We start from the raw sequence: 27,148 nt of genomic DNA, 5'->3' as shown, positions 1-27,148 counted from the left end.
GAAATGGGGAAGGAGGCCTGAGCCCATAGCCCCTTGCAGTCCCAGGGGTAAGTTCTCTGGTTGGTTTGAAGACCACTGGGCTCCATGCCCTCCCAGCTCTGGGATCTGAGTGTAACCACCGGAGACTAGCCAGCATCTCTGACACCTCCGCCCTCACTCCCATCCTGCTTGCCTTGAGAGCCTTCGCAGCACGTGACCAAGTTGTGGGTCTGCCCTGCGCTGTGCTGGGGTTGCCACAGTGAGGAGGGGTCCAGTGGCTGCATCCGTGGCTCCAGTTCTGCGGGCAGCCTGGGTAGGAAACAAGGAGCAAGCTGGAGACGTGCTGCCACTGCCTCCCTTTCCGTGTCCAGGAGGAAAGGTCCTGGCTTTTGCTGACAGGGTGGAGAAGCGTAGTGGGTGATGAGGTTTTGAAGCCAGGGGAAGTTTACCAAACCCCTCAGCCATGAGCAGCGCTCAGAGCACTAACCTGGAGATCCAGAGAGGGTGGCTGGAACACTCCCAGGCCCGTCTTCCACCTGCCACTCCTCTCTGCATTAGCGTTCTAGGAGCACCAGGCGCTCTGCAGCTTGACAGGTGGAATGTTCTGCCTTCTGGTGTAGTCTTGGCAGAGAGAGGATTTCGCCCAAGTTCTGGTCTGTAGGTTGTGTTGCTTTGCTTTCCACAGCTGTGAGAGGCTTGAGTCATCAGACACAGATTGTTCTGTTCCCTGGGATTTTTGGATAGCTTTCTTCTTTTATTGATGGCTAATTCTTTGGGGGCGGGGGAGGATAATTTATGGTACATACAGGGACTTTCACTTAGCTAGCATATTAGATTAACTCAAGAGCCTGGTTTCTCCCCCATGACTCACTGATTGAGTAAAATTCCATCATGTCTCGCTTTGAAGAAGGCAGCTTCCTAATTTTACAGATGGAGAAACTGAAACCCAGGGGTTCTAGTCATTGAGAGGGAAGAAAGCGTCAATTAGAACTCTATTATTTCATTCACAGCCCTAGAATCAGAGAATGTTGGATCCAGAACTGTCTTAGAGACCATCTAATCCAACCGCTTGGTCTATCATACATGCCTGCTTAATCCATTGTGTTACTAACAGTTGTGTATTGATTGTGTTTATTTTTATGAAGTTCCCTAGAGGGTGGTGTTCCCTGAATTTCAACCTAAGCCATGGCATGCTAAGTGGTCGAGAGAGTAAGTGACCGGTGAAGTCCCAGGAGGAAAGGCCTGCAGGGCAGACCCTAACACAAAGTGCAATGTATGCATGAGGACAAGGCCGGGCAAGGGCTGTCAGCTGGGCAAACAGCCTTTGCAGACATGGGAGCAACAACAGGGCTTTCCTCGGGGGTCAGCAAGCAGCTGAGAGCTGGTTGGAATCGGTAGAGATGAGAGGGCCTTGAATGCCATGGTCAAGAGTTTTGCCCTAGGCTGTTCTCCCCTTCTAAGATGGCCCATAATCTGTCTATGGAGTGTGTTGCTCTCTAAATAAATCCAATTCTTACCTAAAAAGAAAAAAAAAAAAAAAAAAGATGAGTTACGCACTACGTTTTACTTAATTTAGGGCCTCTGATAAATTTCTAGGAGACCCCATGCCCTTTTCTCCATTGTTCCTGGGCTGCTCTGCAGTCATTCGCGCTAAATCATGTCCAGCTCTTTGTGACCCTATGGACTATAACCCGCCAGGCTCCTCTCTCCATGGGTTATACTGGACAAGAATAATGGAGGCAAGAATACTGGAGTGGGTTGCCATGCCCTCCTCCAGGGTGTCTTCCCAACCCAGAAATTGAATCCATGTCTCCTATATCTCCTGCTTTGACAGGCAGGTTCTTTACCACTAGCGCCACCTGGGAAGCCCATGCCCTGAACCAGGCCCTTCTAATTTTTTGATAACCTCCTAACTGGTCTCTCTTCCTTTCCAGCTATGGTCCACAAAGATCCCCTATGCAGGGCTTTCTAAAATGCAAATCTGATCATGTCCATCCCCATTTTAAGGCCCTTCCATGGCTCCCTGTTGCCCACAGGACAAGATTCTGGCATTTGTGGCCCTGTGTGGTCTGGCCCCATCTCCTTCTGCAGCCTCACTCCCACTGTGCCCCTGCCTCCACTAGGCCCCCTAGTTTCCTCAAGCAGCCACACTATTCTATTGAACTACTCACTGCCTTTGCCCAAGCTTCTCCATCCCTCCCATGCACTTTTTCTGCCTGGTGAACTCCTGTTAACCCCTTAAGGCCCAGTGTAAATTTCCTTTTGAAGACGCTTTCCCTGACCTTCCTGAAGCCACTATTACGCCTTGAATGTTTCTCTCTCAAAGCTCACATTGCACTGCAGTTACCTACTACCCAAATCCTGGCACTTCCCATTTTTGTGTGTTCATTGTATGGTGGGCACTGGGCTAAGCCCCGTGCCCGAATTATCCCATCTCATCCTCACAGTAACCATATGAGGAGCTTTCTGTTATACCTACAGATGATGAAGCTGAGGCTCAGAGAAGTGGCATGACTTGCCCAAGGCAGGCAGCTAGAGGGTGACAGAGCTGGGATTTGAGCCCAGATCTCTTAGACTATTTCTGACTCTTTCCATCTCCCAAGCTCCCATTGTTGGGTGTGTGAGGGACTGATGAAAGAGGTGGATCCAACAGGGTTGCCAAGGTGTGGGCAGGATGGGGAAATGGGGCTGGGCTTACCCTGGGGTGGAGGTGATGGGCGACTGTCAGCCCATTGTTTAGGGGTTTCCTTTCCACCTTCCATTCCAATGGCTACGTGGGGATAGGCTTGTGGGACTCCAGGCCAAGCAGTTGGCATGGCAACAAATGCCATGGCAACTTACCTCCTCTCTGGGGCTCAGAGGGGAGGGAGGACCTGAGAGAACACAGGTGATCACCAACACTTCTGGGCTAGATCCTGGGGAGGTGACTCCCTTTGGGCCTGGGTATCTTCTACCCTCCCAGAGGGACTCCAGCCTGCAAGGTCTCATCCCAGCAGGGGAAATGCCACTTCCACCTCTGTCCCGGATGAATGGCTGTCTTTGGCCTCCCAAGAGACTGTCGGCTCCATCCAGGTACAAATGCCATCCCCTTGCCCTGCCCTTCCCCAGGCCAGAGAGGAAGGAAGAGAGCAAGAGAGGAGGGAGGTGTGGGATTGGTTGCCAAGCAAGGTAGGAATGGGGACAAAGCCCTCATTGTACAAGGCCACATGCAGCTCCAAGGCAAAGCAGGCCTGGTGCCTGCCTCCCAGGACTGGAGCCTAGAGCTCCACCCAGGCTTTGCGAGCTCCTTAACAACACTCAACCAGAGCTAGCTTGGAAGAGTGAAGCCTGGCCTCAGTTCTGAGTCCTGCCTCTGCTGAAGGTCCTCCTGAAGGCACAGCATCCTCCCAAAAGCCAGAAGTGATGATAGGAGGATAGCCGGTAAAGCCAGGCTGACTGGGGCTAGAGGCCAGGGTCTATTGGATGTGCAGCTGTGTGACCTTGAACCCAAATGTGATAACAGATCCTGCCTTGAAGGATTTTTATTTTGAATAATGGGCCAAGACACATAATAGCACTCAGCATGGTCACCTGGCAGCAGGCAGAAGAGTTCCGTCAATGACAGATGATCAAGGGTGAGATGAATTGGAGCATAGCATTGACATATATACATTCCCATAAGATAGCTAGTGGGAAGCTGCCGTGTAGCCCAAGGAGCTCAGCTCCATGCTCTGTGACAACCTAGAGGGGTAGAATGAGGGGTGTGGGAACAGGAGGGAGGCTCAAAAGGGAGGGGATATATATGTGCATATAGCTGATTCATTTTGCTATATGGCAAAAACCAACCCAATATTATAAAGCCATTATCCTCTAATTAAAAAAAAAAAAACAACAACAGGTGATCCTTGAAGCCCTTGTCTACCCATGAGTTAGGACAATCAGCCCCTCCCCCATGCTCCTGGTTGAGGCCCTCCTATGCCTAGGAGGTATTAAGACATTGGTGGCCTTCCTGGCAAGTATGGAGGAGCACCCTTGTCCCCCCAGCCCCTGTCCCATGGCTCCTCCTCTGAGGGCCAGCCCTGCAGTTCCAGGAGGCCCTGCCTGGGTGGTTGGGGCATGGCAGGTGGGATGCATTGCCAAGCCAGGTCGAGCAGCTCAGATAACAGGTAGGGTGCCGGCGGCTCCCGTACCTGGCACCTGACACCTCTGGGCAGACAATGCTGGCTGTGTCCAGGCCCTCCAGGGAACAGACCGTGTCTGTGTCCCAGCCAGGAGACAGGCCACCTGAGCAGCACCTTTGTTTGCTCAGGAGGCAGCCTCGCCACTGGCCAGGGCGGCCGGGATCCTCAGAGGCCCTGACGTGGGAAGGGGTGGTGCCCTGGGCAGGGGATCCGGGCTCCGTGATCCAGCCCCTCAGCATCTGGTGTTGGCCTGGCTGAGGTGTTAGCCGTGCCACACTGGGGCAGGGACTCGGGCAGTCCCTTCCCGCTCAGATCCCTCATCTGTAAAAGGACTAATCACAGCACTTCCTCATAGGGTTGTTGGGAGGAGTCGATGGCGTAATGTACGTAAGGTGGTTGGCACGGGGTTTTGGCGTGGAGTAGGGCTTGGCAACCGCTTCTCTCCCAGCATGAAGGAAGGTCTAGTGCACGGTGTCCTCGGCCAAGTCCTGTAACCCAGGCGACTGTCCTTAGTCCCTCCTCTGAGTGTGGAAGGAGGGGACTAGGGTCTTTGGAGCTGGCACAGAACTAGCATGTTGGCTGCAAAGAGTTCAGGCCCACCCCCTGCCCTGGCCTTCAGGAGCTCTGGGCTAAAGCCCAGCGCAGGCGTCCTCCCAAAACAGCCAACACCAGCCCAGCATGGGGCCTCTCCCTCCCTTAAACTTCTGTAAAGCTGCCCTTGGAACCCAAGCTCCTACCCAGGAAAGGGCCCTAGGGATCCCCGGGCAGGAGCCCAGGTCTGAGTCTCCCTACCCACTTGTCAAGAGGGCCAAGGATGGATCTCTGCAGGCATGGTCACTTCCTACTGGGTCCAGCCTACAGTGATGCTCTGAATGGTTCGGGGGGGGCGTGTCTTCTTCTCCCATCTGTCTCCTTCCTCATTTGCTTTGAGCCTGTGCCCTGAGTTCCTCATGCATCCCGAAATGAGCATGCGCATTTGCATGGATGGGCATAGGCATGCCTGTGTGTAGCATGTGGGCAGTGGGGGCATGGCGGGCAAGGGCTGCATGTCCTGCATTGTGGACAGGCCCCCGAGCATGTTCCATGAGCCCTGTGCGGCACGCCTTGGAATGGCAGGGATGTGGTACCTTTTCATGTTCATGTGTATCCATATGTCTTTCTACACGTGTGCTGGTGTGTTGGTCTGTCTTGTCTCCCCTATAGACGGGAAGCCCTGAGCCTCGCACCAACAGGCCCTCTGGGAAGGTGACGTCGAGACTAGCCCAGCCTAATCTGGGCTTCCTGGTGATGCTCCAGGAGTCCTCCAGCCTGCAGTCCCCTCCAAGGAGGAGGGTGGATTGACCAGCACAGGGGTGGGGGTCTGAGAGTCAGGGGTCTGGGGGCCCTGGCTCACAGCCGGACTCAGTGCTGAGCTAAGCCAATCAGGAGGCCCTGTCCCAGTGTCCGTGTGACCTGGGGACAGGCCTTTGCTCTTCTGGGGCACCATCCACTCATCTGAGGACACGGGGCTGGACTGATGATTTCTGGCCATCTTGAGGCTCTGACGATCATGATTTTAAGTTGGGTGGTGGGACCCTGCTAAATTCACTGGTGGAGGCAGTTGTGGGCAGAACCTGGCCTGCCAGCCCCCCGCCTCGTCCCGGGTATCCTGCTGAAGGGTGAGAGGAGAAGCCATGCCGGGCAGTGGCCCCAACGAGAGGATGACGTGGCCGGGCCCGGCCCTCCCCACGGCCCCCCCAACCCGCCCTCTCTCCTCAGCCCCGGGGACACCGCCCATCCCGCCCCTCACCCGGACCCGCAGCCTCATGGCCATGTCCCTGCCAGGCAGTAGACGGGCCTCTGGTGGATCCCGAAGGTGAGTCTCCCCCTTGCCCAGAGCCTTGGCCTCTGAAAGTGGGGGGAGGGGGTCTCTGCCTCCACTCCACCATCTACTTGGAGCAAGTCATTGCCCCCACTTTTCCCGTCTTTAAAATGAGCTTGCTGACGCTTGCCTCAGGAACTGTTTAAGGGCTCAGATGACACCATGGATAGAAAAGTTCTCTGAAGACTTAAACCATTGAATCCCTCCCATCATTAATATTGTTGTTCCATCCTCACAAAGACATCATGTAGCCTTCCCAGGCTCACCTGGCCTCTCTGTATGCCCCTCCTCCTGCCCCTATGCCTGCCTGCCCATTCCTCTTCACCTCCGTCTCAGTTCGTGCAGGGCCCTTTCCTTCTGGGCTTGGGGGACCCTGGACGTTGAGGACCCTTGGTAGGGGTAGCTGGGCCCCATCCTTGGCCCATAGCCCTGCTCAGCCTCCGCCTCTGCCCTGGGGAGCCAGGAGGACCTGCCTCCTCCTGGTTTTCCATCTTGATTTGCACTGTCTGTTGTGTCACCCCTGTCTATTCTGTCCCCCCCACCCTCCCCTCTCCTTCTCTCCCCGGCGGTGACCCCAAAGTGGGGGCCCTCTGGGCCGCAGCGGCCTGGCGGTGTTCGCCCAGTGTCCGCAGCTGCCCACCAGCCAGAACGAGCACCTGCCTCTTCTCCCTGCCCCCAGGCGCACCTCTCCGCCCGTGAGCGTGCGGGATGCCTACGGTACCTCTTCTCTCAGTAGCAGCAGCAACTCGGGCTCCTGCAAGGGCAGTGACAGCAGCCCCACGCCCAGGTAACCGGCCCCTCCCTCCTGCCTCCCAGTCCGCGGGGACCTGAACGCCTTGGGGCCTGGGGGGTGTGCGTGTTCTAACCATCCCCAACTCGAGCACACTCCCTGGCTGTGTGACCTTGAGCAGGTCCCTTCTCTCTGAGCCTCAGTTTCCCATCTGTAACATGAATATGATCACACCCAGCTGCACGTAACCAAAGACATTGGCTGAGACAAACTAGGGGTGATGCTTTCAGAACAAGGGGCCAGAGGTGGGCGACTCCCTAAAGTGTCGAGGACCCCACCTCCACCATCCTTGGTGTACAGCTGGCTCCGACACCTTCAGGCATCAGGTCCACGTTCAGGGAAGAAGCAGGCAGAAGGCCAACCCTCCCTCCCCTCTACGCCAGGCTCATATTTTCTGAGACAGGACATGTTCCCCAGTAAGTTTTGTCTACACTGTGCTGGTGGGTGCAGGTGTGACTGACTGGCTGCAGGGCCACCCAAGCAAAATGGGAGTTCTGTCAGGGAAAAGGCAGGAAGCTGTGAGTTGAGGAGGTCAGGCCGTGGTCTGCTGGTGGGATTGGGGTGCTCTCTGCCCCTGGGTGAAAGCCTTGGCCCTCCCGCCTCCTCTGGGTGGGAATTCCTTCTCCTTGGCACTGGTGGGACCTGGGTGTGCTCACCACACACACACGTCTGCACCACCCCATGCAGGGGAGTGTGGCTGCTGGGAGTGGTGCATATCCAGCCTGCCTCCACCTCAGGGTACCGCTATGAACAGGTCGATGCTCATAGCACATCTGGGCTCGCATGTGCCTCTAGAGCATGAGTGGGCATGTGCAGATGGGAAGGATCCACCTGCATTTGTGGGAACGTGTTCATGAGCTGGTGTCCTAGAATAGTTGACCCTGGTCCAACAAGGGGGTTGGGGCACTGACCCCTTGTGCAGTTGAAGATCCACATATAACATTTGGCCGCCCCAAAACATAACTGCCTACTGTTGAGCAGAAGCCTTTATAACATAATCAGTTGACTGGCATATATTTGGTGTGTTATATGTACTATCAACAATATGCTTACAATACAGTAAACTAGAGAAAACAAAATGTTAAGAAAATTATAAGCACACGAAAATATTTACAGCACTGTATTTATTGACATGTTATGTTTACATTGTTTCTAAGATGAATCATCTGTCAGTACATCAATATTGTCATATGACACAAAGTGCTATAGGAATTATATGTATCACTAAGACTAGACATCAAAAATGAAAAGATCATGTGAAAAAGAAATTCATATTTACTTACAAGTATAATGATGCATGTATTGATAACAATACACATTGATAACAAAGAAGCAGCAATACGATTGCTTCACGGTAGCCCAGCCTATCTAATGAATGAATCATTATCAAAATTTTATGGCATACAGTATTACAATCATATTCATAATATAGTATGAGGAACATTGTTACATTTTTCTAAAAACCACTTACAGTGATGACAGGCTGATATGCAGTTTCTCCAATTACAAGAGAAAGGCATACTGTAGGGTAATGTGATCCTCTGAAAGCACAGTTGTAGAACAGTAAGAAAACTTACACACTATTAATTTTATATTTACTATCACCCACCTTACGCCAGGGAAAGGACAGGCTACCACTTCGGTACCTGCCTTACACAGAATGAACGCTTAGACGATGGTGATGACGACAACACAGAGCCAGCTCAGATCGTTCTTGCGGTACAGTTATTAGATTTCCACACCGAGTCACTCACATATACAACAGATAAGTCCCTACCCACCAGGCAGGCCCCGGGATAATTACATGGAGAGGCAGGCTTCTCCCTGCCTCAGCCTCATTCTCTGGGATGGGAGACTGAGCCCTGGGCTGCAGCGCTGGGATTGGGTTGACAGAGATGCATTGCCCTGGGTGGTACCAGGCTTGTCCACACGCTCTGTGACGTATCTCCCCACCCCGAGCTACAGGAGCCCTGACCTCCCCACCTCGACGCTATGCCCTTCCCTCAGAAGAACCTTAATAAAACCCACCTTCCAGAAGGGCCGGGTGTGCCCACAGGGGCACAGGGGAAGGCCTGGCCTGCAGGGCGCTGGAGGAGGGGAGGAGGGACCTGGCACCAGGATGGGTGGACGGGGCTCCAGGATGAGTGGGCGGGGGCACCGGGGTGAGTGGGCGGGGCACCGGGATGGGCAGGCGGGGCTCCCTCGCTCCTGGAGGCTCCTGGAGGCTTCGCCAGGCCCTTCCTCCCTCCCCGCTGACGAGCGCCCCCTGGCAGGCGCTCCATGAAGTACACGCTGTGCAGTGACAACCATGGCATCAAGCCCCCCACCCCGGAGCAGTACTTGACGCCCCTGCAGCAGAAGGAGGTGTGCATCCGGCACCTGAAGGCCCGGCTTAAGGACACGCAGGACCGGCTCCAAGACCGGTGAGCGGAAGGCCAGGGCCCGCGGCATCTCTGGGAGGAAGGAGTGGCTGGGGGCTCCTTTCTCCAGCAAAACCCCATCCGTCTCTTACCTCCCTCAGCTTCTCCTAGAAGCTTCAGGTGGCTGCTTAGGGCCAAGCCGAAAGCGGTTTCCCCGGCTTCCCCGCCTCCCTTCTCACTCCAAGGCAGTGCTCTCTCGGTCGGAGCCTGGCAGCCCCTTTTGGCCACTTCTCGTGCCCTGGCTCCTTTCTACCTGGGGAGTAGGAGCCCAGGGCATCCTTCCTGGCTGACCTGCCCCTGGGGTGGGGGGGCGGGGTGGGGGAGAAACAACCTGTTAACCCTCCTTGGCCTCCTCCCAGGTGGTCACCAGGGGCTCCTGACCCATTGTTCAGGCCCAGGTGCCTTCCTCCTCATCCATTGTGAGAAACCTTTCTCTGAGCGCCCACCCAGCCCAGGGGTCTCCCAGGAGACCCCATGAGCCTGTCTGAGCTCATTCTCCAGACCCGAGGGCCAGTCCTGACCCTCCCAGCCTTCACCTTTCCAGGCAGACGGCTTCATCTTTATGATGGAAGCTGCAGGGCTGCCCTCTGACCTCTGCATCATCTTCCCATCTTCTCCAAACTGTGTGGATTCAGATACACAGCTAACTGTGAGCCAGACAAGGTGCCAGGCAGGGCACTGGGGGTCAGGGCACCATGACTATGCCTTCCTTCATCTTTTCTTTTTTTAATATAACAATTTTATTGAGATATAATTCACATACTATATAATTCACTTATCTAAAGTAAACAATTCAGTGGTTTTTTTTAGTATATTCACAGAATGGTGCAACCATCAAGAGTATCTAACTCTAGAATGTTTTCATCACTCCAGACAGAAACCCTGTTCCCAGTAGCAATCATGCCCCCATTTCTCCCCAAGAACCCCATCCTTGGCAGCCAGTAATCTTTCTCCCTCTGTGAATGTGTCTATTATATATATAAAATAAGTAAATAAGACTACATCTTTCTTGACCAGAGCTCTGCCAAGTAACCCATTCAGTATGTATTTGTTGTGGTTTGGAACTTGAGGTCACAGGTGGCATTCTGTGGGCCTCCTTGTCTGCAGAGCCAGAATTTCTATTTCCCATTTTCTTCTCAGTGATGCCCTGGGCCTGCTTGGCCATTTGCTCCGATGTCCTCAGGGAGCAGACAGCCCATTTCCCTGCTGCCTTTCCAGGACTGCCCTGTGGCTCAGAGCAGGCGACCTGCCCTCTGTGGTTTGGGCAGGATGCCCTGCTGTGGACATGCCTGCCCTCGGCTTCCTGGCCTCTCCACCCATGACTGGTGCAGTAACTGTGGCCGTTCTCTACTTGCTGTCTTGTCGCCCTCCACACATGCTGCAAACAGTGATGTTCTCATTCCTGCAGTAGCCTGCCTGCTCCTCAAAGACGGCTTTTCACGCTGTGCTTTCATACACTGTATCCCCACTTCCAAGACGCCCTTTCCCCCCATCTCACTTCCTTGGCAAACTTATCCATCAAGACCCAGTTCAAATATAACATCCTGCAGCCCACCTGAGACTGAGGCAGGGCTGGGAAGCTGCAGCTCTGGGGTCCTGCCAGCTCCAAGGAGGAGAGGGCCCAGCCCAGCTGATCACGCCCAGTCCCTTCTTCCAAACTCACCCTTCCTCCCAGGGCTCAGCGTCAGTGAGCAGGGTTACCCTAGAGTGAGCCCCCCACCCCGAGGCAGGAGGAGTGGACAGTCTCCCCCGCACCTGTGGGGGCCCTGAGCCCCTCCAGGTTCCCGCTGCCACCGCACCTCTGTCGCCGAGCTGTGCCCTGCTGGGCAGCCCTTCCCCTCTGTTCCCTTCCAGTTGATACCATTGCTGATCTTGTGGCCCCTGCAGCCCCCCAGGCCCAGGCCTTTCAGTCGGAGTGAGATTCCTGGGCCCATTTCCTGAATTTCTAATCCGCCTTTGAAAAGTGCATATGCTGGATCTGGGTTGGTCCCTCTGCTGGCCTTATAAACCCCAAAGTGATGGACATGCCATTTGGATTTTATTTATGTGACTGGAGGGTTTGGGCTGAGTGGCTGCATGCAGGCCAGGTTCAGTTCCATGAAAGGTTTTCCTTTCTTACTGCTTTTGGCCCGTCCTGATGAGTTTCACCCTGGCTTTACCTCTGGACTAGATGGCATCGTTTCCTACTTCACCCCCCTCCCCTGCACTGCCCCTCGGATTCATCTAAGCCTCAGGGATTTTAAAAGCCTGAGAGTTTCTGGCCAAGACTCTTCTGACAGTCTGTGGTTGCCTGCTCTTGCCTCTTCTCTTGGGAGTAGATCTGTGCCTTTTTCAGCAATCTTCTGGGCCTCTCCTCTCAACAGTACTTACAAGAAGGACACATCCAGCACAGATAAAAGACAGCCACTCTGTTCTCGTTACTCTCCTTGGACTCATCCACCACTTCTCACCCCTCTCCTGGAGGGAAGATGTAACATTATCAACTACATTCATGGCAGTAATCTCTCTCATAAAAACAAAGTTGTTTGTCACCCTCTCCCTGCAGTCGCTGGCCAAATAACCCTCCACTGAAAATTTCCACCACTGGTTTTTGTAGGAAGTCACATCCCTCTGGGCAGAGAGTTTAGGTTTCATCTTTGTTGTTTTATGTTAAGAGTTTTAAATGGATGTGTTAAGTTTTTATAGCAATTGCATTTTTAAACCGAGGTCTTCATCATCAACTCTCTTCTTTGGGTAGTGGATGTCAAAGTGGACAGTCGTCCGCATTTCAGCTCTGGGGGGGTGGGAATGTGATGGTGGCTTCTTGTCCCCAAGGAGGAGGCTCCTCTGTCCTGACCCCTCACCCTTCTCCCACCCCCACTGCTTCCCCGGTGGAATAAACAGGATGAGGAAGGAGACATCGAGCCGTTCCTTTGTTTTCAGTGCTTTTGTCCTTGGGGACAACCCCTTCCTTGCCTGTCCTTAGTGGAGTGACCGGCCAGGTGATGAGCACAGGTGTCTCGTCCGCTCACAGGGACACAGAGATAGATGACCTGAAGACGCAGCTATCGCGCATGCAGGAGGACTGGATTGAAGAGGAGTGTCACCGCGTGGAGGCCCAGCTGGCCCTGAAGGAGGCCCGCAAGGAGATCAAGCAACTCAAGCAGGTCATCGACACCGTCAAGAATAACCTGATCGACAAGGACAAGGGGCTGCAGAAGTACTTTGTGGACATCAACATCCAGAACAAGAAGCTGGAGACGCTACTGCACAGCATGGAAGTGGCCCAGAACGGCTTGGCCAAGGAGGACGGCGCGGCTGAGTCGGCCGGTGGCTCCCCGGCCCGCTCTCTTACCCGCAGCTCCACCTACACCAAGCTGAGCGACCCCGCTGTCTGCGGCGACCGCCCGCCCGGGGACCACCCTGACACCTCGGCCGAGGATGGAGTCGACAGCGGCTTCATGGCCAACGATGACACCCTGAGCCGGACGGAGGTGTTGGAGGCCAGCAGCCTGCTGTCGTCAGGGGTGGACTGCGGCCCCGAGGAGCCCTCATCTCTACACAGCTCCTTCAGCCTGGGGCCCCGCTTCCCCGCCAGCAACACCTACGAGAAGCTGCTGTGTGGCACGGAGGCCGGCGTGCAGGCCAGCTGCATGCAGGAGCGCGCCATCCAGACGGACTTCATGCCATCTCAGCCTGACCTGGACACCATCCTAGAGAAAGTGACCCAGGCCCAGGTCTGCGGGATGGTCCCCGAGTCAGGGGACAGGCGCCCAGAGCTGGATCCCCACCCCCCGGGGCCCAGAGACCCCAACTCTGCAGTGGTGGTGACGGTGGGGGACGAGCTGGAGGCCCCAGAGCCCATCATCTGGGGGCCCACCCCACACCACCCTGGTGCCCACCCAAACCCCAGCCCGTCGGTGAGCGTGGTGTGCCCCGTGGAAGAGGAGGAGGAGTCAGCCACGGCCGAGAAGGAGCCCAAGAGCTACTGGAGCCGCCACTATATCGTGGATCTGCTGGCTGTGGTGGTGCCCGCCGTGCCGACGGTGGCCTGGCTCTGCCGCTCCCAGCGGCGCCAGGGCCAGCCCATTTACAACATCAGCTCCCTGCTGCGGGGCTGCTGCACCGTGGCCTTGCACTCCATCCGCAGGATCAGCTGCCGCTCGCTGAGCCATCAGGGCCCGAGCGCTGCTGGCACGACCGCCGGAGGCAGCTCCCAGCTCTGAGGAGGGCCGGCCCGGGCAGGGGCTCCCACGGCCCAACTACCGATGGTAGGGGTGCCGCCCTCCCTCTCACACCTTCCCCTGGGACATCATCTTATTTCTTTAGTTTGGGGTTTGGAGGTGGCTTTTTCAGGATGATAACCGTGTCAGAGGCTGGGAGTGAAGGTTGGGGGAAGGTGTCCGAAAACTGCAACAGGAGAGAAGGGAAGAGAGACCACCGGCCGGGAGGCCTGCTGATCAGACACACTGCAGAGAGAGAAAGTGGCGAGGCCCCCACCCCAGCCCCCTGCCCACCCAGCCCCCGACACAGGGCAGTCGCTGCTCAGGAAGTCTCCCGTGTGATGATCTGGGGAGGCCAGCCTTGACTTGTCAGCCTGGCCTCCCCATCCCCTGCCCCCAAGTCCTGTCTGTTTCCCTGCGTACCCCAGGCCTTGTCTCCCAAGCCACCCCTTGCCCTCAGCCCAGGCTTCTGGGCCAGTATTATCTCCTCAGATGGAGGCAGCTGTGACCCAAAGTACAGGCAGGGGACTGGGACTCGGAACAGGCCTGCAACCACTCGGTGTGCGCTGAGCTCCAGCCTCTTCAGACTGCTCCCCACTTGGGATTTGGGAGCGCAGTCAGGCCACGGGCTGGAGGAAAGATGGTGATGGGCAAGAGGTGGCAGAGGGCAGTGTGGGTCCCCTGTCTGTCTGTTCATCTCAGATCTTCCCCACCTCACTTTTCCTCTTGGCGTTTCTGCGGGTGTCAGGTCATTCTTCTATGACAGTCAGACTGGCCTGAGCCCCAGCTCCCATCTGGAGACTCTGCCAGCACAAGAGATGGGGCTGGCAGCTCAAGGGGGCTCCTCCAGTCTCTGAGACAAGGCCCTGCAGCCTGGGAGGCAACCCCAGCTGTTTTGACTCCAGCCCCTGGAGCTTGCCTGAGTTTCTCCGGGGACCCTAGGACCAACTTCTTCTTTGCACTATGTTCATTTTGGGGCTTGGTTCTCATGCACCCCAGGATCTCCTGTGAGGTGGCTGCTTGCTTTCTAGGATGAGGGTTCCTAAATCTTACACCTATCTGCCTCTGGAGGAATATCCAGCAGGATGAATGGCAAGATGAGGTGCTGAAGCCGTGATGTCCGTCCAGGCCAAAGCAGGGTGCCCTGGAATGTCTCCTAGGTGGGAGTGGAGTAGGGCTCCCAGCCCAAGCCCAGTCAATCTGGGAAGGTTCACTGCCCCCCGCTCCTTCCCTGGGACCAGCAAAGCTGCTGACACTTAATTAACATTCTTATTTTACAGAGTAAACCCATTCCTCTTCCCGTTCAGGACGTATACCTGACTGCTCACCCCACCCACTCTTCAGAGTTACACCCTACATTGGAGCAGGAGTGGGGAGCATTGGTGGGACCCTGTGTCTTACCCACCCCTCTGGCCTAGGGGGGCACTCTGGTTCCGTCAAGGTTGCTTGCCCACCCCCGCTGTTTCAGCAGCTGTCCGCTGACTCGTGGACTCTGCCCTTCCTCTCTGTGCCCTCCGCTGGTGCGGGGGACGCCTGCATGCCCGGGGGGGCAGCCAGCCTCACCCCCAGGTCGGGGGGGAACCCCTCAGCCACATGCTTCGTGCCTCCGAAGCCCCCCGTCCTCACTCCAGGCCTCAGACCTGCCATCCTTTGTGGAGCTCCCCCCGATCCCAGCCAAGCCAAACCTGAACTCTGGGGGCAGGGCTGGGCTGCCCCACAGGACCCTGGGGTCATGACGCGGAGGGGCAGTGGACAACCCCAATCCAAAGCCAAGCCAAGACTGGCCGTGGACCCCGCCTCATGCCGTGTACTCACGGAGCCGCGCAGTGTCTCCTTAGAAATAGTCAAAAGCTTTGCCGAGAAAATAAAGGTATGACTATATTTGACAACATAAAATCTATATATTTTTCAGCCCTGGAATCTAGTCGAGCTGCGTAGCCCCTCTGCTCCTGTCTGCGTCTTGCTGTCTGTGGCCTTCCTACTGTGTCTTGTGTTTTGGTGGACGTGGTCAGGGCCGGGGCCATGGTCCACGCTGTCCCTAATACTGAACAAGCCCCTCGGGAAGAGTGTGGATCAGGTCTGTGGACAAGGGAAGAGGACCTGGTGCCACCCTCTACTCTTGCTCTGGCTGAGACCTGCCTGCCTGGTCAGAGGGGCCCCAGCCCACTCCGGGTCCTCTCTTTTGTGGGGTCTGGTGGGACCTTCGACAGGCTTTGTCTCTTGTCATTGGAGGAGGCGAACCTTCGGCCCAGGCCCGGGACAGGTGCTGGGACTGGGTCAGCCGGGCTCCAGCTCGTGCCTGTGTGCGTGTGTGTGTGTTCGGGATCCCGCATCTATGCAAAAGGGGCAGAGTTGCCTGGGCGGCTCCGGCGGTGAGAGGCAGTAGCCCGCCGGCTCAGGCTCCAAGCCCAGACTGCAGGGCCCAGAATGTGGGGCTGGAGGCAAGGCCAGGGCCCCGGAGCCTCCCGCTGAGTGCTCATCCTCCAAGGCTCCTCTTTTCCTTCCTGCTTAATACCTCCTCCTGTTGGGCTGTGACCTTCTCTCCTGCCCTCCGCTTCTAGAGCAGAGATCTCTGGGGTCTCCCCTCTTCCCAGCCTCTGGCTGGAGCTGATTAGATCCTGAGCAACACTGTTCTCAGGAATCACCTTCTGGAACTGCCAGTCCCTTGGAGCCCCGCTGCCAGAAGTGGCTTCCTCTCAGTTATGGGGTCCAGGCCAGAGTTGGCCCTGCTGCTCCTCTGGTCCAGACTCAAGCAGGAATCAGAGTCAGGGGCAGGACTCTGCTCAGAGAGCTGGCCTCAAGTGAAGTTTATTCCAAATATCTCCCAAGGGGGTAACTTAGCTTTTCAATGAACACCATTCCCAGTTGCCAGTAGCACTGGGGTACCTGGCAGCACCTTGGGGGGGGGGGAAGGCAGCGCAGGAGGCAAGTGACTAGGTTCTGGGGTAAAGGCCTACGGAGGGGCCTCTGCCCAGTGAACTCGTGACCCCTCTGTGACCTAGGGGTCAGTACAAACAACTCATAGTGCACTGTTACATTCAGCCATGCCCTTGACAGAGAATTCAGGGGACACAGGAAGGGGGTGGGAGGTGGGGAGGGGTCTTCACTTTTGTCTCCTTTGTCCTTTTGATCTGACAGAGTTGTACCTACAGCAGAACAGCTCTGGATTAAAGCATGAAAACACAACCAGATCCATAGCCTGTTTTCTTTATATTGTGTCTTTTGGGGCAGTGAGGGGGATGAAGGGGGCTCACGCTGTCCCTACCCGCATGGGAGTCAAAACTCACACCCTGGAAAGAGCTGAGTGGGCAGAGATCTTTCCTGAGGTAGAAGGAACCTGAGAGCTGCAAGCTGGCTCAGCTCTACTATGCATCTGACCCCTCCTCGGGGTCACTTGGCACCCCCTGGGTGTCAGCCCCATTGGGCCCTGAGAGTGCACCCATTTCATCCTCTCCAGCACCCCTGAAGTGATTCTCACACCTACAGATGCAGAAGCCAGCTGGAGTCACTGAGCAGGGGGTGCTCTAAAGCCAGTGTCCCCTTCCAGAGCCCACACTATCCCCACCACCCCCCACCACTACCGAGTCATCCCTGCTTCACACCGACAGGCGGCATATGACGGCGGCAAGTCATGTTCTCAGAGGCAACGCATAGAAAACGGATCGGTCTCACCACTGCTTAAAAGACAACCAACACTGGTGCATCATGGGACTGAGGATTCTGGAATTTCAATTACTTTTGAGGAACGGATTTTATTTAAAATCAAATCTTTATTCAAAAGACAGTGAAGGGTTATAACTCTATACAGTTTGTGACAAAGAACAAGTAAAGAAAAAAGAAACAATTCTTACAAAAAAAAAATTGTGTTCTCAAAACATGGAACTGTTTTACTGGTAGAGGCAAAAATTTGAAAGGGACCCAGTTGCAACTTTAGGAAGTGTTTAGCCGGCCTGCCGACGTGCGGAGCATTTAAATCAGCACAGAGAATGGCTGCCTGTGGGCCCTGTTGAGTGGCTGAGACTCCAACAAGGCCAGTGTATGTAAATGACAGGCGCACAGGATGCCATGTCGCCCCGCCCTTTACCCGCCCCCTTGAGAAGACCCCGCCCCCTTGAGACGGCCCCGCCCCCAGGCAGCGCGCCTCAGCAGCCAGGGACATTCCCTTTCCGGGAGGAGGGTGATAGGGCTGAGCTGCTGTCCCGTGGCCTCAGATGTCAGGGATGGAGTGGTCCATGGTGTGGTGGAGCAGGGTCGGGGACAACCTAGATACAGTAACGACAGTCGCCAAAACTGGCAGCACCTTCTCCCCCTGCCCCCAAAAGCTTGTGCCTCCCTTGCCTCACCCCAAGTTACCAGAAGCCCCTGGCTCCCGTGAAGGGAAGTGAGGGGAGGAGAGCGGAGGCTCTGCAGAAGAGGAGAGGAAGCCGGTGGCCAGGAGGTGGGGAGGTGAGGGGGGCGGGCGGGGGGAAGGAGGGAGGAAGGTGAGGGGGGCGTCGGGAGGAGGGCAGCCTTACTTTTTGACCATGTGCTCGTAGATGACGGTGGGGATGATGGTCAGGGTGATGACGTTCCCGGCGGTGGCCAGAATCTCTGTGACTTCTTTGTCCTGGAGAAGAGGTGAGTGAGCGGTCACCTTGGGGACCAGGGGCAACTCTGAGGCACCTCTGTGAAGTGGTCAGCGTGGCCCTGCTGGAGTCCACCACTGACAATGACGGTAGGGAATGCTGCCCCTTGAGTGAGGGTGGCAGGCCCCCAGATCAAGCAAGAATGTGGGCCTCCCATCTGAGGCTCTCTCAGTAAAATGGACTCATCTCTCCTACCCTCACCTCAAGAGCCTGTGTGGGCCTGACACCGAACAGCCTCACAGACATGACTTACCCCAAGGAGCCCCGGGAATCCCACCAAGCACACGTGTGTGCCGTCTCCCAGGCCCCAGTGACACTGGGATTCTTACCCCAAGGCAGAAAGAGAACCACGCTGCAGTGGGGGGACAAGGGGGGGCAGTAGGCACCCACCCACCCTCTGGGCTCATGTCGGCCTGAGCCGAGCCCGCGGGGTACCTCTTCCTCTTACATCTTGTTGACCAGTAAAAAGAAAGGCCTGCAGAAGCCATTCAGACCATGGGGAGAACAAGACACGAAAAGCACCTACATAGAGTATGCCACGAACGCTAAGGCCACGAGACGAGCCTCTGGCCCTTACGCGGAGACCGTGACCTTTACTTTACACAGATCTCCGACCAGGCTGTGTGCTTTCCTAGCTGTGCCAGGATCAACGGGAGATGTGCTAGATGGGACTAGACCGTCAAGCACAGGGAAGAAGATGTGTGACAAGAGTGACCTGGAGAGGGCCCTTATGAGAGAGGAGCAGTGGAGCCAAGACTGTCATCTGTGGGGTGAGATGGCATCCCCCCCAAGCCACCCCCACCTGCCTGCGAGCCCCAAAGCCCTAGATGCCCGAGGAGGGGGGACCCTCACTCTAAATCACAACGGGCATTAAGAACCACTCTCAGTTCTGGTGGCATCAGTCAGGATAAACCACTCTCACTTGTCCAGGGACCAGAAGCCATGTGACTCATCCTCCTCTGGGGTCCATTCCCCGAAGGCACCCACCCTGTCCCACCACCACCACCTGTCATCGCACCTCTGGCCTTCATGCGTAAGTAACAACAGCGAGTATTTACTGAGCACTTGGTGTCTGCACCGTCCTCGGAGCTCTCGTACCTTTATCGCATTGAATCCCTGCAGCAGCCTCAGGATGAGGACTGAAGCTGGGGTGAGGGCAGCAGCCACCCACAGACACGAACCTTCCCACCACCTCTCGATCTCCCAGCCCCTGAGCCCCTGGGATGGAGCCACGCTCCCCCTTACTTACCTTCAGCCCGATGACATTTTGCCCATTCACCTCACACACATAGTGGTTGGTGAGGAGCCCATTACGGGCTGCAGAACTCCCTTTGACCAAAGAGATGATCTTCCCCTTCTTGATGACGAAGCCGACATGGCCTGTGCTGTCCTTGTGCATGGTGATGGTCCTCTGGAACGGCCTGGCAGGGAGGGACAGTGAGCTGGGCCTGGGACATAACCAAGGGCAGACAGACAGGCTCCTGGGACCCGGGTGCTCACCTGTCCCGAACAACTATGACGATCTTCTCAGCTGATGCCTTCTTCACCACCTGGTGGGCTTTGTCCGTGCTCCACCCAGCACAGTCACGTCCATCAATCTGCAAAATCTGGTCCCCAAAGCGCAGCCCCACCAAGGACGCAGGGGTGTTGGCCTGGACCAGCTGCACGAAGAGCCCCTGGAGGAGGTGAGCCCCAAAGTCAGTTTCCCCAGCCCACCCTGAGCCCAGGTGCCTCCTCCTGGGCTGCTGCTTGCCTCTTGATCTTCTCAGAGTCTACTGGGCCCTGGGGCTGTAACTCTGTACAGCAACATACAGGGTACCTCATTTTCCTGTTGAGGAAACGGGCCACAACAGCTAGGAAGCAACAGAGTCAGGAATTCAGGAGTTTTCCCGGTAACTCAGATGATAAAGAATCTGCCTGCAATGCAGGAGAGTCGGTCAGTCCCTGGATTGGGAAGATCTCCTGGAGAAGGGCATGGCTACCCACTCCAGTATTCTTGCCTAGACAATTTCATAGACAGAGGAGCCTGGCGGGCTACAGTACGTGAGGTCGCAAAGAGTTGGACATGACTGAGCAACTAACACTTTCAGGAATTCCAACTAGTGGCTGCATCCCCAGTCACCAGTCTACAAGGCCTCTCACACTGGCATCTGAGCCAGCACCGCCACACCCCTCGTCTTCCACTGTCTGCAGAAAGCCTCCCAGAAGCCCTGTGAGTGAGGAGCAAGGCGGCATGACGTCCCAGGAGGGGCAAGTGGAGGATCCCTGGCACAACCTAGAGCAAGCCCTAGTGCCTTATGGGAGGGCATGGAGAGGGTGAGCCTGTCTAGGGCTCAGGTGGGCCTTGGCTCCCGCCCCGCGCAGCACCTTTCTGACTGTGGTCCACCGTCTCCCGCTGGTGGACGACGTGGCCAGAACCCCGGAGGCACGCGGGGGAGCGCGGGCAGCCTCGGCCGCGGGCGAGCTCTCCCTCTGCGTTCCGCGGGGCCCCTACCCTTCTCTCCCGCCCGACCCCAGCCCCACCTTGTCGATGGCCTGCAGCCGCAGCCCCGTCTTGCCACGCTCGTCCTTGCATAGGTGGATCTCGCGCACCCCGGGCTTGATCTCCGCACGCAGCGCGCCTAGGCTGTTCCCGGACACCGGCGCCACCACCTGGCCCGGCGAGGGGCCCGAGACCGCTGCCTGCAGACCACAGGGGAGCAAAGGTCAGCCAGCGCCGTGGGGCCTCGTGCCTCAAGGGCCCGGGCGGGAGGAAAAAAAAAAAAAAAAAAGGCCCAGGCGTGGGAGCGGGGAGTGGGAAAAGGGAACGTGGTGGACCCTGAGCCCCAGCCCACCGCAGACCACGCACTTCCCTCCTGCGGGCAAGAGGACACATGGCGCCATGAAGCCACTAGGGGGCGTCAAAGTCCACACCCCCGAAAAACACAGCCCAGGAAAATAGAGACGGGAGGACAGGTGTGTATTGTAGAAAAAGGGTCCTCATTTTCCAAGACAACTTGGTGTCAGAAGAACCTTTTAAAATCCACTTAAAAATAAAAAGATTCACAGAAAATAGTGAACAATGAGGGGATAAAGGAGCTCAAGTTGATTTCTGCCTTGAAAAAAATTATGTCAAAAGTATCAAGATGAGTGAATACTAACCCACCCCCAAAAAATCTGGAGCAAGGCAAAGATGTCCACTCCCACCACGACTGTTAAATACAGTAATGGAAGAACTAGCCAGATCAATAAGGCAAGGCAAGGAAATAAAAGACATATAGATCAGAAAAGAAAACATAAAATGGTCCCTATTTTCAGATGAGATGATGCTATACTAGAAAAGTGCAAAGAGAGAGAGAAACTCCTAGAACTCATAAGTGAGTTCAACAAGGTCACAGGACACAAGACCAATGCACACCAAAAAAATCAATTGTACTTCTATATACTAACAATGAATACATGGAAACTGAAATTAAAAATACAATACCACTTACAATCGCTCAAAAAAAAAAAAAAAAAAAGAAATACTTAGGTGTGGAGCTAATAAAACATATACAGGAATTGTATGCTGGAAATGACAAAACACTCATAAAAGAGATCAAAGAAGTGAAGTGAAATGAAAGTCGCTCAGTCGTGTCCGACTCTTTGCGACCCCATGGAATATACAGTCCATGGAATTCTCATCACATCATCATGTGATATTTCTACCTTTAGATAAAACAAACTGAAATAACCTCAGTAGGATATAGTAGAAAATAGTGAAGTTATTAAAAAGAGAAATTTTGAGTACTCATTACTGTTGTTTTTAATGTATTGTGAGTTTGAAAGTGAAAGTGAAAGTTGCTCAGCCAGCCATGTCCGACTCCTTGAGACCCCATGGACGAATTCTCCAGGCCAGAATACTGGAGTGGGTAGCCTTTCCCTTTTCCAAGGGATCTTCCCAACCCAGGGATTGATCCCAGGTCTCCTGCATTGCAGGCAGATTCCTTACCAGCTGAGCCACAAGGGAAGCCCAAAAATCCTGGAATGGGTAGCCTATCCCTTTTCCAGTGGATCCTCCTGACCCAGGAATCAACCCGGGGTCTCCTGCATTGCAGGTGGATTCTTTACCAACAGAGCTATCAGGGAAGCCTGATCAAGGGTCTAAATAAACAAAGAGATATTTTGTATTGATGTATCAGAAAAACTAGGTGAAGCTGTCAACTGTCTGCAAGTTGATATACATAGTTAATACATTTCCTATCACAGTCTGTATGTTTTATAGATACAGGGAAGGTTAATCTAAACTTTACATTGAGAACACAAAGGAACTAGAACAGCTAAAAGTATTCTGACAAAAAGAAAAAAACAGAAGAAATCACTCTGCCAAATTTCCTGACTTTCTATATAGCTACAGTAATCAAGATAGAGTGATGTTGAGGAGAGACAGACCTTTGGAGCAGAAGAGAGAATATCCAGAAATAGCCTCACACAAGTAGGGGCAACTGCTTCTTAACAGAGGTGTGAGAACAATTCAGTGGAGACAGAAGAGTCTTCTCAACGAATGGCCTGGGAACAACTGAACATCTATAGGCAAAATATGAATCGTGACCTTATGCCTTATGCAAAGATTAACTCAAGTTCAATCATAAATTTAAACAAAAACTATAAAAGTTTTAGAAGTAAAAGGGAAATTTTTTCAGAACCTAGAGCTCAGTGAAGTTTCTTAGGATACCAAGGCATGATCCACAAAGAAAAACAATCAATAAATTGGACCTTATCAAAATTGAAAACTTTTTGTTCTGCAATAAACTCTTTTAATACAATGAAAGGAGAAGTTACACAGTGGGAGAAAATATTTACAAATCAAATGACAAAGGACATTAGAATAAGGGTTCAAAAGTTGACTTTAAAAAAAAATCCATTTAGAAAATGAGCAAAATATGTGAATAAACATTTTATCATAAAGAATATACGGTTGGTAAATAAGCACATGAAAAGATGCTCAGCATCACTAGCCATTAGGGAAGTGCAAATGAAAACCACGATAAGGCATCGCTACACACCCACATGAGTAAAATTTAAAATAGTGATAATATCAAATGCTGGCAAGGATGTGCCAACAAAACACTCATGCACTGTTAGCAGGAAAATAAAATAATACAGCCGCTCTGAAAATTGTTTGGCACTTTCTTTCTAAGAAAATTAGCCATACAAGTATTACACTACTTAGGAATTGCACTCCTGGACGTTTATCCCAGAGAAACGAAAACTTATGTCTATACAAAAATCTGTACACAAACATCTGTAATATCTTAGTTGATAAAAGACAAAAACTGGAAACAACCAAAATGTCCCTCAAGAGGTTAAACAAACTGAGCTATAGCTACCCCGTGGAACGCAATCCTGCAATAAAAAGGAATGAACTGTTGGAACAGGCGACAGCCTGGAAGGATCTCCAGGGCACGATGCTGAAAGAGCCCATCTGAAAAGGTCAAACACCATGTGATTTCACTTACATAACCTTCTGAAATGACCAAATTATAGGGACAAAAACATGCTAGTGATTGCCAAGGGGCTGAGGATGCTGAAGGGGAGGCTGGGCATGATTATAAAGAGGCAGCACGAGACAGAATTTTGTGGCGATGATGTAGTGCTAGGTCTTGAATGTGCTGGTGGCTGCAGGTGATAAAAGGACACAGAACCTTAGACACACGTTGTACCAATGTAAAATGCCTGGCTTTGGCGTTATAGTATAGTTACATAAAATGGAACCATTGGGGAAACTGGGTGAAGAGCACAAAGGACTTCTCTGTCTTGGCAACCTCCTGATTGAATCTCCGATTACTTAAAAACTTAAACTAAAAATAATTAAAAATTTTCATTACGAAAGTGCACTATCTGTCATATTTTTTTTTTTTTTATCAAATGTAGGTTGTCTAGGGTATTGACCAAAGAGAGATCAATCAATGGATTAAAATTGGACAATGTGACCTACTTTGCTTCCTGTGTGTGCTTCCCTACGTGACTGTCAAGGGTGTCATTTTGGAGAAACACTCCAGGGTGTCACCAGCTTTGCTCAGAATCCCACATGTCCTCATCCTTGTTGATTTCTCCTGTAAAATCCCCATTTGTCAGTGTGGCAGCTCTCATCATCACTTCTATCAATCTCATGAAATCCTGCAGTCTTACCAAGATTTGTATTTGCACTTTGCAATCTATTTGCACTGGACCAGCACAGTGGACCAACCAGGAATGTTGAAGCTGATGGGGAGACAGTTTGGGACTGATTCTATAAGTGAATACATTTTTAGGAGTGAATATTTCTATGTTATTATTATTATTATTATTATTTTGCTCCCTGAAGCCATAGAGAACAAGAATCAAGGATTATTATTTCATTTGGGGACTGGGGGCTGACAAGCTCCTCCTCACAGGCTCTGCATAACTATGCAGCTGCTTGCAAGTCACAGGCAGCCCCTCATTAGAAGCACCCAGGTTTAGGCCAGGTTTAATGTCCTCCCTTCTCATCCAGCAGGCTCAGATCAGCAGGTCAGAGGTCAAAGGGCAGGCAACAGCCCTCTAGCCCCAAGGCCTGCAGGAAACCCTGAAACCCCACAGCACTTCTCATGAAGGTTCAAAATGAAACGTGTTATCAAGAAACAGAGCCTCAGGGATGCTAGAGAGAGAGGAGATTCGAGTCTGTTTAAATGGCAAGACCAAGGAAGGAGGGCCCGAATCAGGCAAGAGACAAATACCTACACTGGCACCTTCTGGAGTCTGAGGCAGGCTCTGCTGGACTTCTTGGCTGGAGAGGGAAAGACCCATATAGTTTTCCAATTCTGCCAGGTTAGGGTACAAAACTGATGGAAAGAGAAGGGGGAGAAAAGAAAGATGTCACTCTGACCATGAGCTTAGCCACACCTGCCTGGTCCCAAGGGGTCACTCATCTTTGTTAAGAAATAAAAGGGCTCGTGATGCTGTTTACTCCCAAGAATGCAGTATATTCTTGAGATGGCTCTGCAGCCCTGGGAACACTTGCTGGCAACGTGGGTCCTCCCCTCAGGTGGTCTGCTTTCCCCAGGAGCAGCCTGGGACACAGAGTCCCTCACAGATCACTTTGGTGTTCAGCTCAGTTGACTTTATTTGGCACCAGCCGACCCAAAGGCAGCTCTGGGAAGCTGCACAGTGAGGAGAAGAGGAGCTGGGCCTGAGCTCAAGTTTGCTACCGCAGGACCAGAGTCAAGATGGCCAGAGCAGCTCCAGGGCCACCGCATACATCCTGGTCTCCTTGGTGGCCCTAAGTCAGGGCTATCGGGGCCCTCACAAGGTCACAGCTTTTCAGTGTCCCCCTCAAAGTAGAGGGGACAACTGTACACAGTGCCCATGACTCGGTGGCAGGCAAGAGGCAGGCTCTCGGAAATGGCCAGCAGAAGTCGCTCTCAGCAGGAAGCACCACATCCGCATCACTCACCTGGAGGCTGGGAGTCCCCTTTTCCCCGTGCTGGCAGGGCAGGCATCCTGAGTACGGCTCTGGCCTGGGCCTGGGGATGGAAGGGGAGTGCCGGTCAGCTGTGGTCGGAACTCCAGAGCCGTTGGAGCTTGGGGCTCCCTGAGGTTGGGGGTCAGGGCAATAGGTATGCTCGTGGCCTGAGCGGGTATCCAACCCTTCAATAAATGTGGCTTTGCACACCTCCATGCCTCAGGAGGGAGGTTCTCCCAAGGGCCCGCAACCCACAGAATGTCACAACTCGTTTACTACCTGCGGCGGCCAAGGTAATTGTCAGTCAAAAAGCCCCCAGTTCTCAAAAACCACTAAGACCTCACGCAGGATGGAAGGAGGAAAGGGCTTCTGGGGGCTGAGGAGGCCAAACACCACGGCCACGGAGTTTACCCTGGAAGCTTGCCCTAGAGCATGGGGTCTGCATGAACCCCAAAGGAGGAAGCACTGGGACCTAGCGAGCACCAGACACAGGCCTGCCTGCAGCTGCTCGTCTCCGCCACCTGCTGTGGTCCCACTGCCTCGGCCTCTGGACTCCGGCTTTGCCTAGCAGGCCCTGCCCTGGGGACCGACGTGCCTTGGGGCCAATGAGGAACTCCCAGGGGCCTCTAACCTTGATCCAAGACAAGCCTCCCTTAGCCATCCCGGGGTAATCCCGAAGCCCCATCAGGGGACCCGGGCTAACAGCCTGAAAGGTTACCTGCATGGCTTGGTCCACCTTCAGGTCCTCCAGAGATGGGTACAGCGTGGCCATGGCTGCTCTTTGGACCACCCTGCAGGGCACAGAGTGGGGTGCTGAGGGTGAGAGGAGGCAGAGACTGTGCCACTCAGCACTCTCAGGATGAGAAAGGTGCCAGGAAGGGTATTATTATTATTATACTTCTGTTACATTATTATACATAATACATATGATATATCATATATATTATATAATATTATATATTGTTATATATAATATAATGTATGTTCTATTGTTATATATTTATATATTATACAATAATATTTTATTATATTATACTAGTTATATAATAGGTATTATTATCCCCATTTTAGAGATGGAGGTTGAGCCAGAGTCTGTTTGGTTCCCAAGCCCATGTTCTCCACTCCTGCAAAATCCCATCCCACCATGTTCAGCTGACTCTGGGCTTTAGAACCTGGACCCAGGGGTCACCCAGGACATGCTGACCAGGTAAAGCAGGACTGGGGGGCCATATCCTTCCCTGCTGTTTCAAAGGTCAGACAGCCTTACAAGATCTTATCACTCAAGACCTAAATCCAGTCCAGTTGGTGCACAGTGAGCACCTGCTGTATACCCTGCCAGCGTTAGGGGTTTGTGCAGCATCCTCCCACAACTACTCGGGGTTCAGTTCAGTGTCAAGTGGGTGAGGACTTCATATTACAACAGAAAGGCAGCAGGCACTTTAGAATTCCTCCCCTGCCCCCCCTACACCCCTCTCCATCTCTGGGCATTTGAGCCCCTACTGCCATTTCTGGCTTCATTGGCAAGTATTCATCTTGATCATGATGAAGGCCAATGGAAACTCTTAAAAACATGCACACAAACTGTAACGGAGTTTATATGCTCAGCAGAATATTGTTCAGAGGGCTAAAGAAATGATGGGGGACCATAAATATTTACTAAAAACCTTCTT

The 27,148-nt window shown here is 53.6% G+C and overlaps 2 protein-coding genes across 3 annotated transcripts in view; one reads left to right on the top strand and one right to left on the bottom strand.

Annotated features, from left to right (window-relative positions):
• Positions 1 to 16,358, top strand: part of SNPH (syntaphilin) — a 44,005-nt gene extending 27,647 nt beyond the window's left edge. The window contains exons 3-6 of one of the 2 annotated variants that reach the window (XM_065919712.1): positions 5,898 to 5,994; positions 6,680 to 6,787; positions 9,064 to 9,213; positions 12,224 to 16,358. In XM_065919712.1, coding sequence (XP_065775784.1) covers positions 5,945 to 5,994; positions 6,680 to 6,787; positions 9,064 to 9,213; positions 12,224 to 13,415 — 1,500 coding nt within the window. In that variant the 5' untranslated portion in view covers positions 5,898 to 5,944 and the 3' untranslated portion in view covers positions 13,416 to 16,358. Of the gene's footprint in view, positions 1 to 5,812; positions 5,995 to 6,679; positions 6,788 to 9,063; positions 9,214 to 12,223 lie in introns of those variants that run through there. The other variant, XM_065919711.1, reaches the window with a different exon arrangement.
• A 1,261-nt stretch (positions 16,359 to 17,619) lies between these two features.
• On the bottom strand, positions 17,620 to 26,250 carry SDCBP2 (syndecan binding protein 2). Its single transcript, XM_065919710.1, has 8 exons — positions 26,197 to 26,250; positions 25,470 to 25,539; positions 24,758 to 24,858; positions 20,561 to 20,719; positions 19,538 to 19,713; positions 19,287 to 19,458; positions 17,927 to 18,018; positions 17,620 to 17,674 (listed from the first exon to the last, which is right to left on the bottom strand). The coding sequence occupies exons 1-8, from the start codon at positions 26,248 to 26,250 to the stop codon at positions 17,620 to 17,622; spliced, it is 879 nt and encodes a 292-aa protein (XP_065775782.1).
• Positions 26,251 to 27,148: the final 898 nt, after the last annotated feature.

Source organism: Muntiacus reevesi, chromosome 2 (genome assembly GCF_963930625.1).
Source record: "Muntiacus reevesi chromosome 2, mMunRee1.1, whole genome shotgun sequence".
In the NCBI taxonomy this organism is placed as follows: Eukaryota; Metazoa; Chordata; class Mammalia; order Artiodactyla; family Cervidae; genus Muntiacus; species Muntiacus reevesi.
This window is presented reverse-complemented; position numbering and strand designations above follow the sequence as displayed.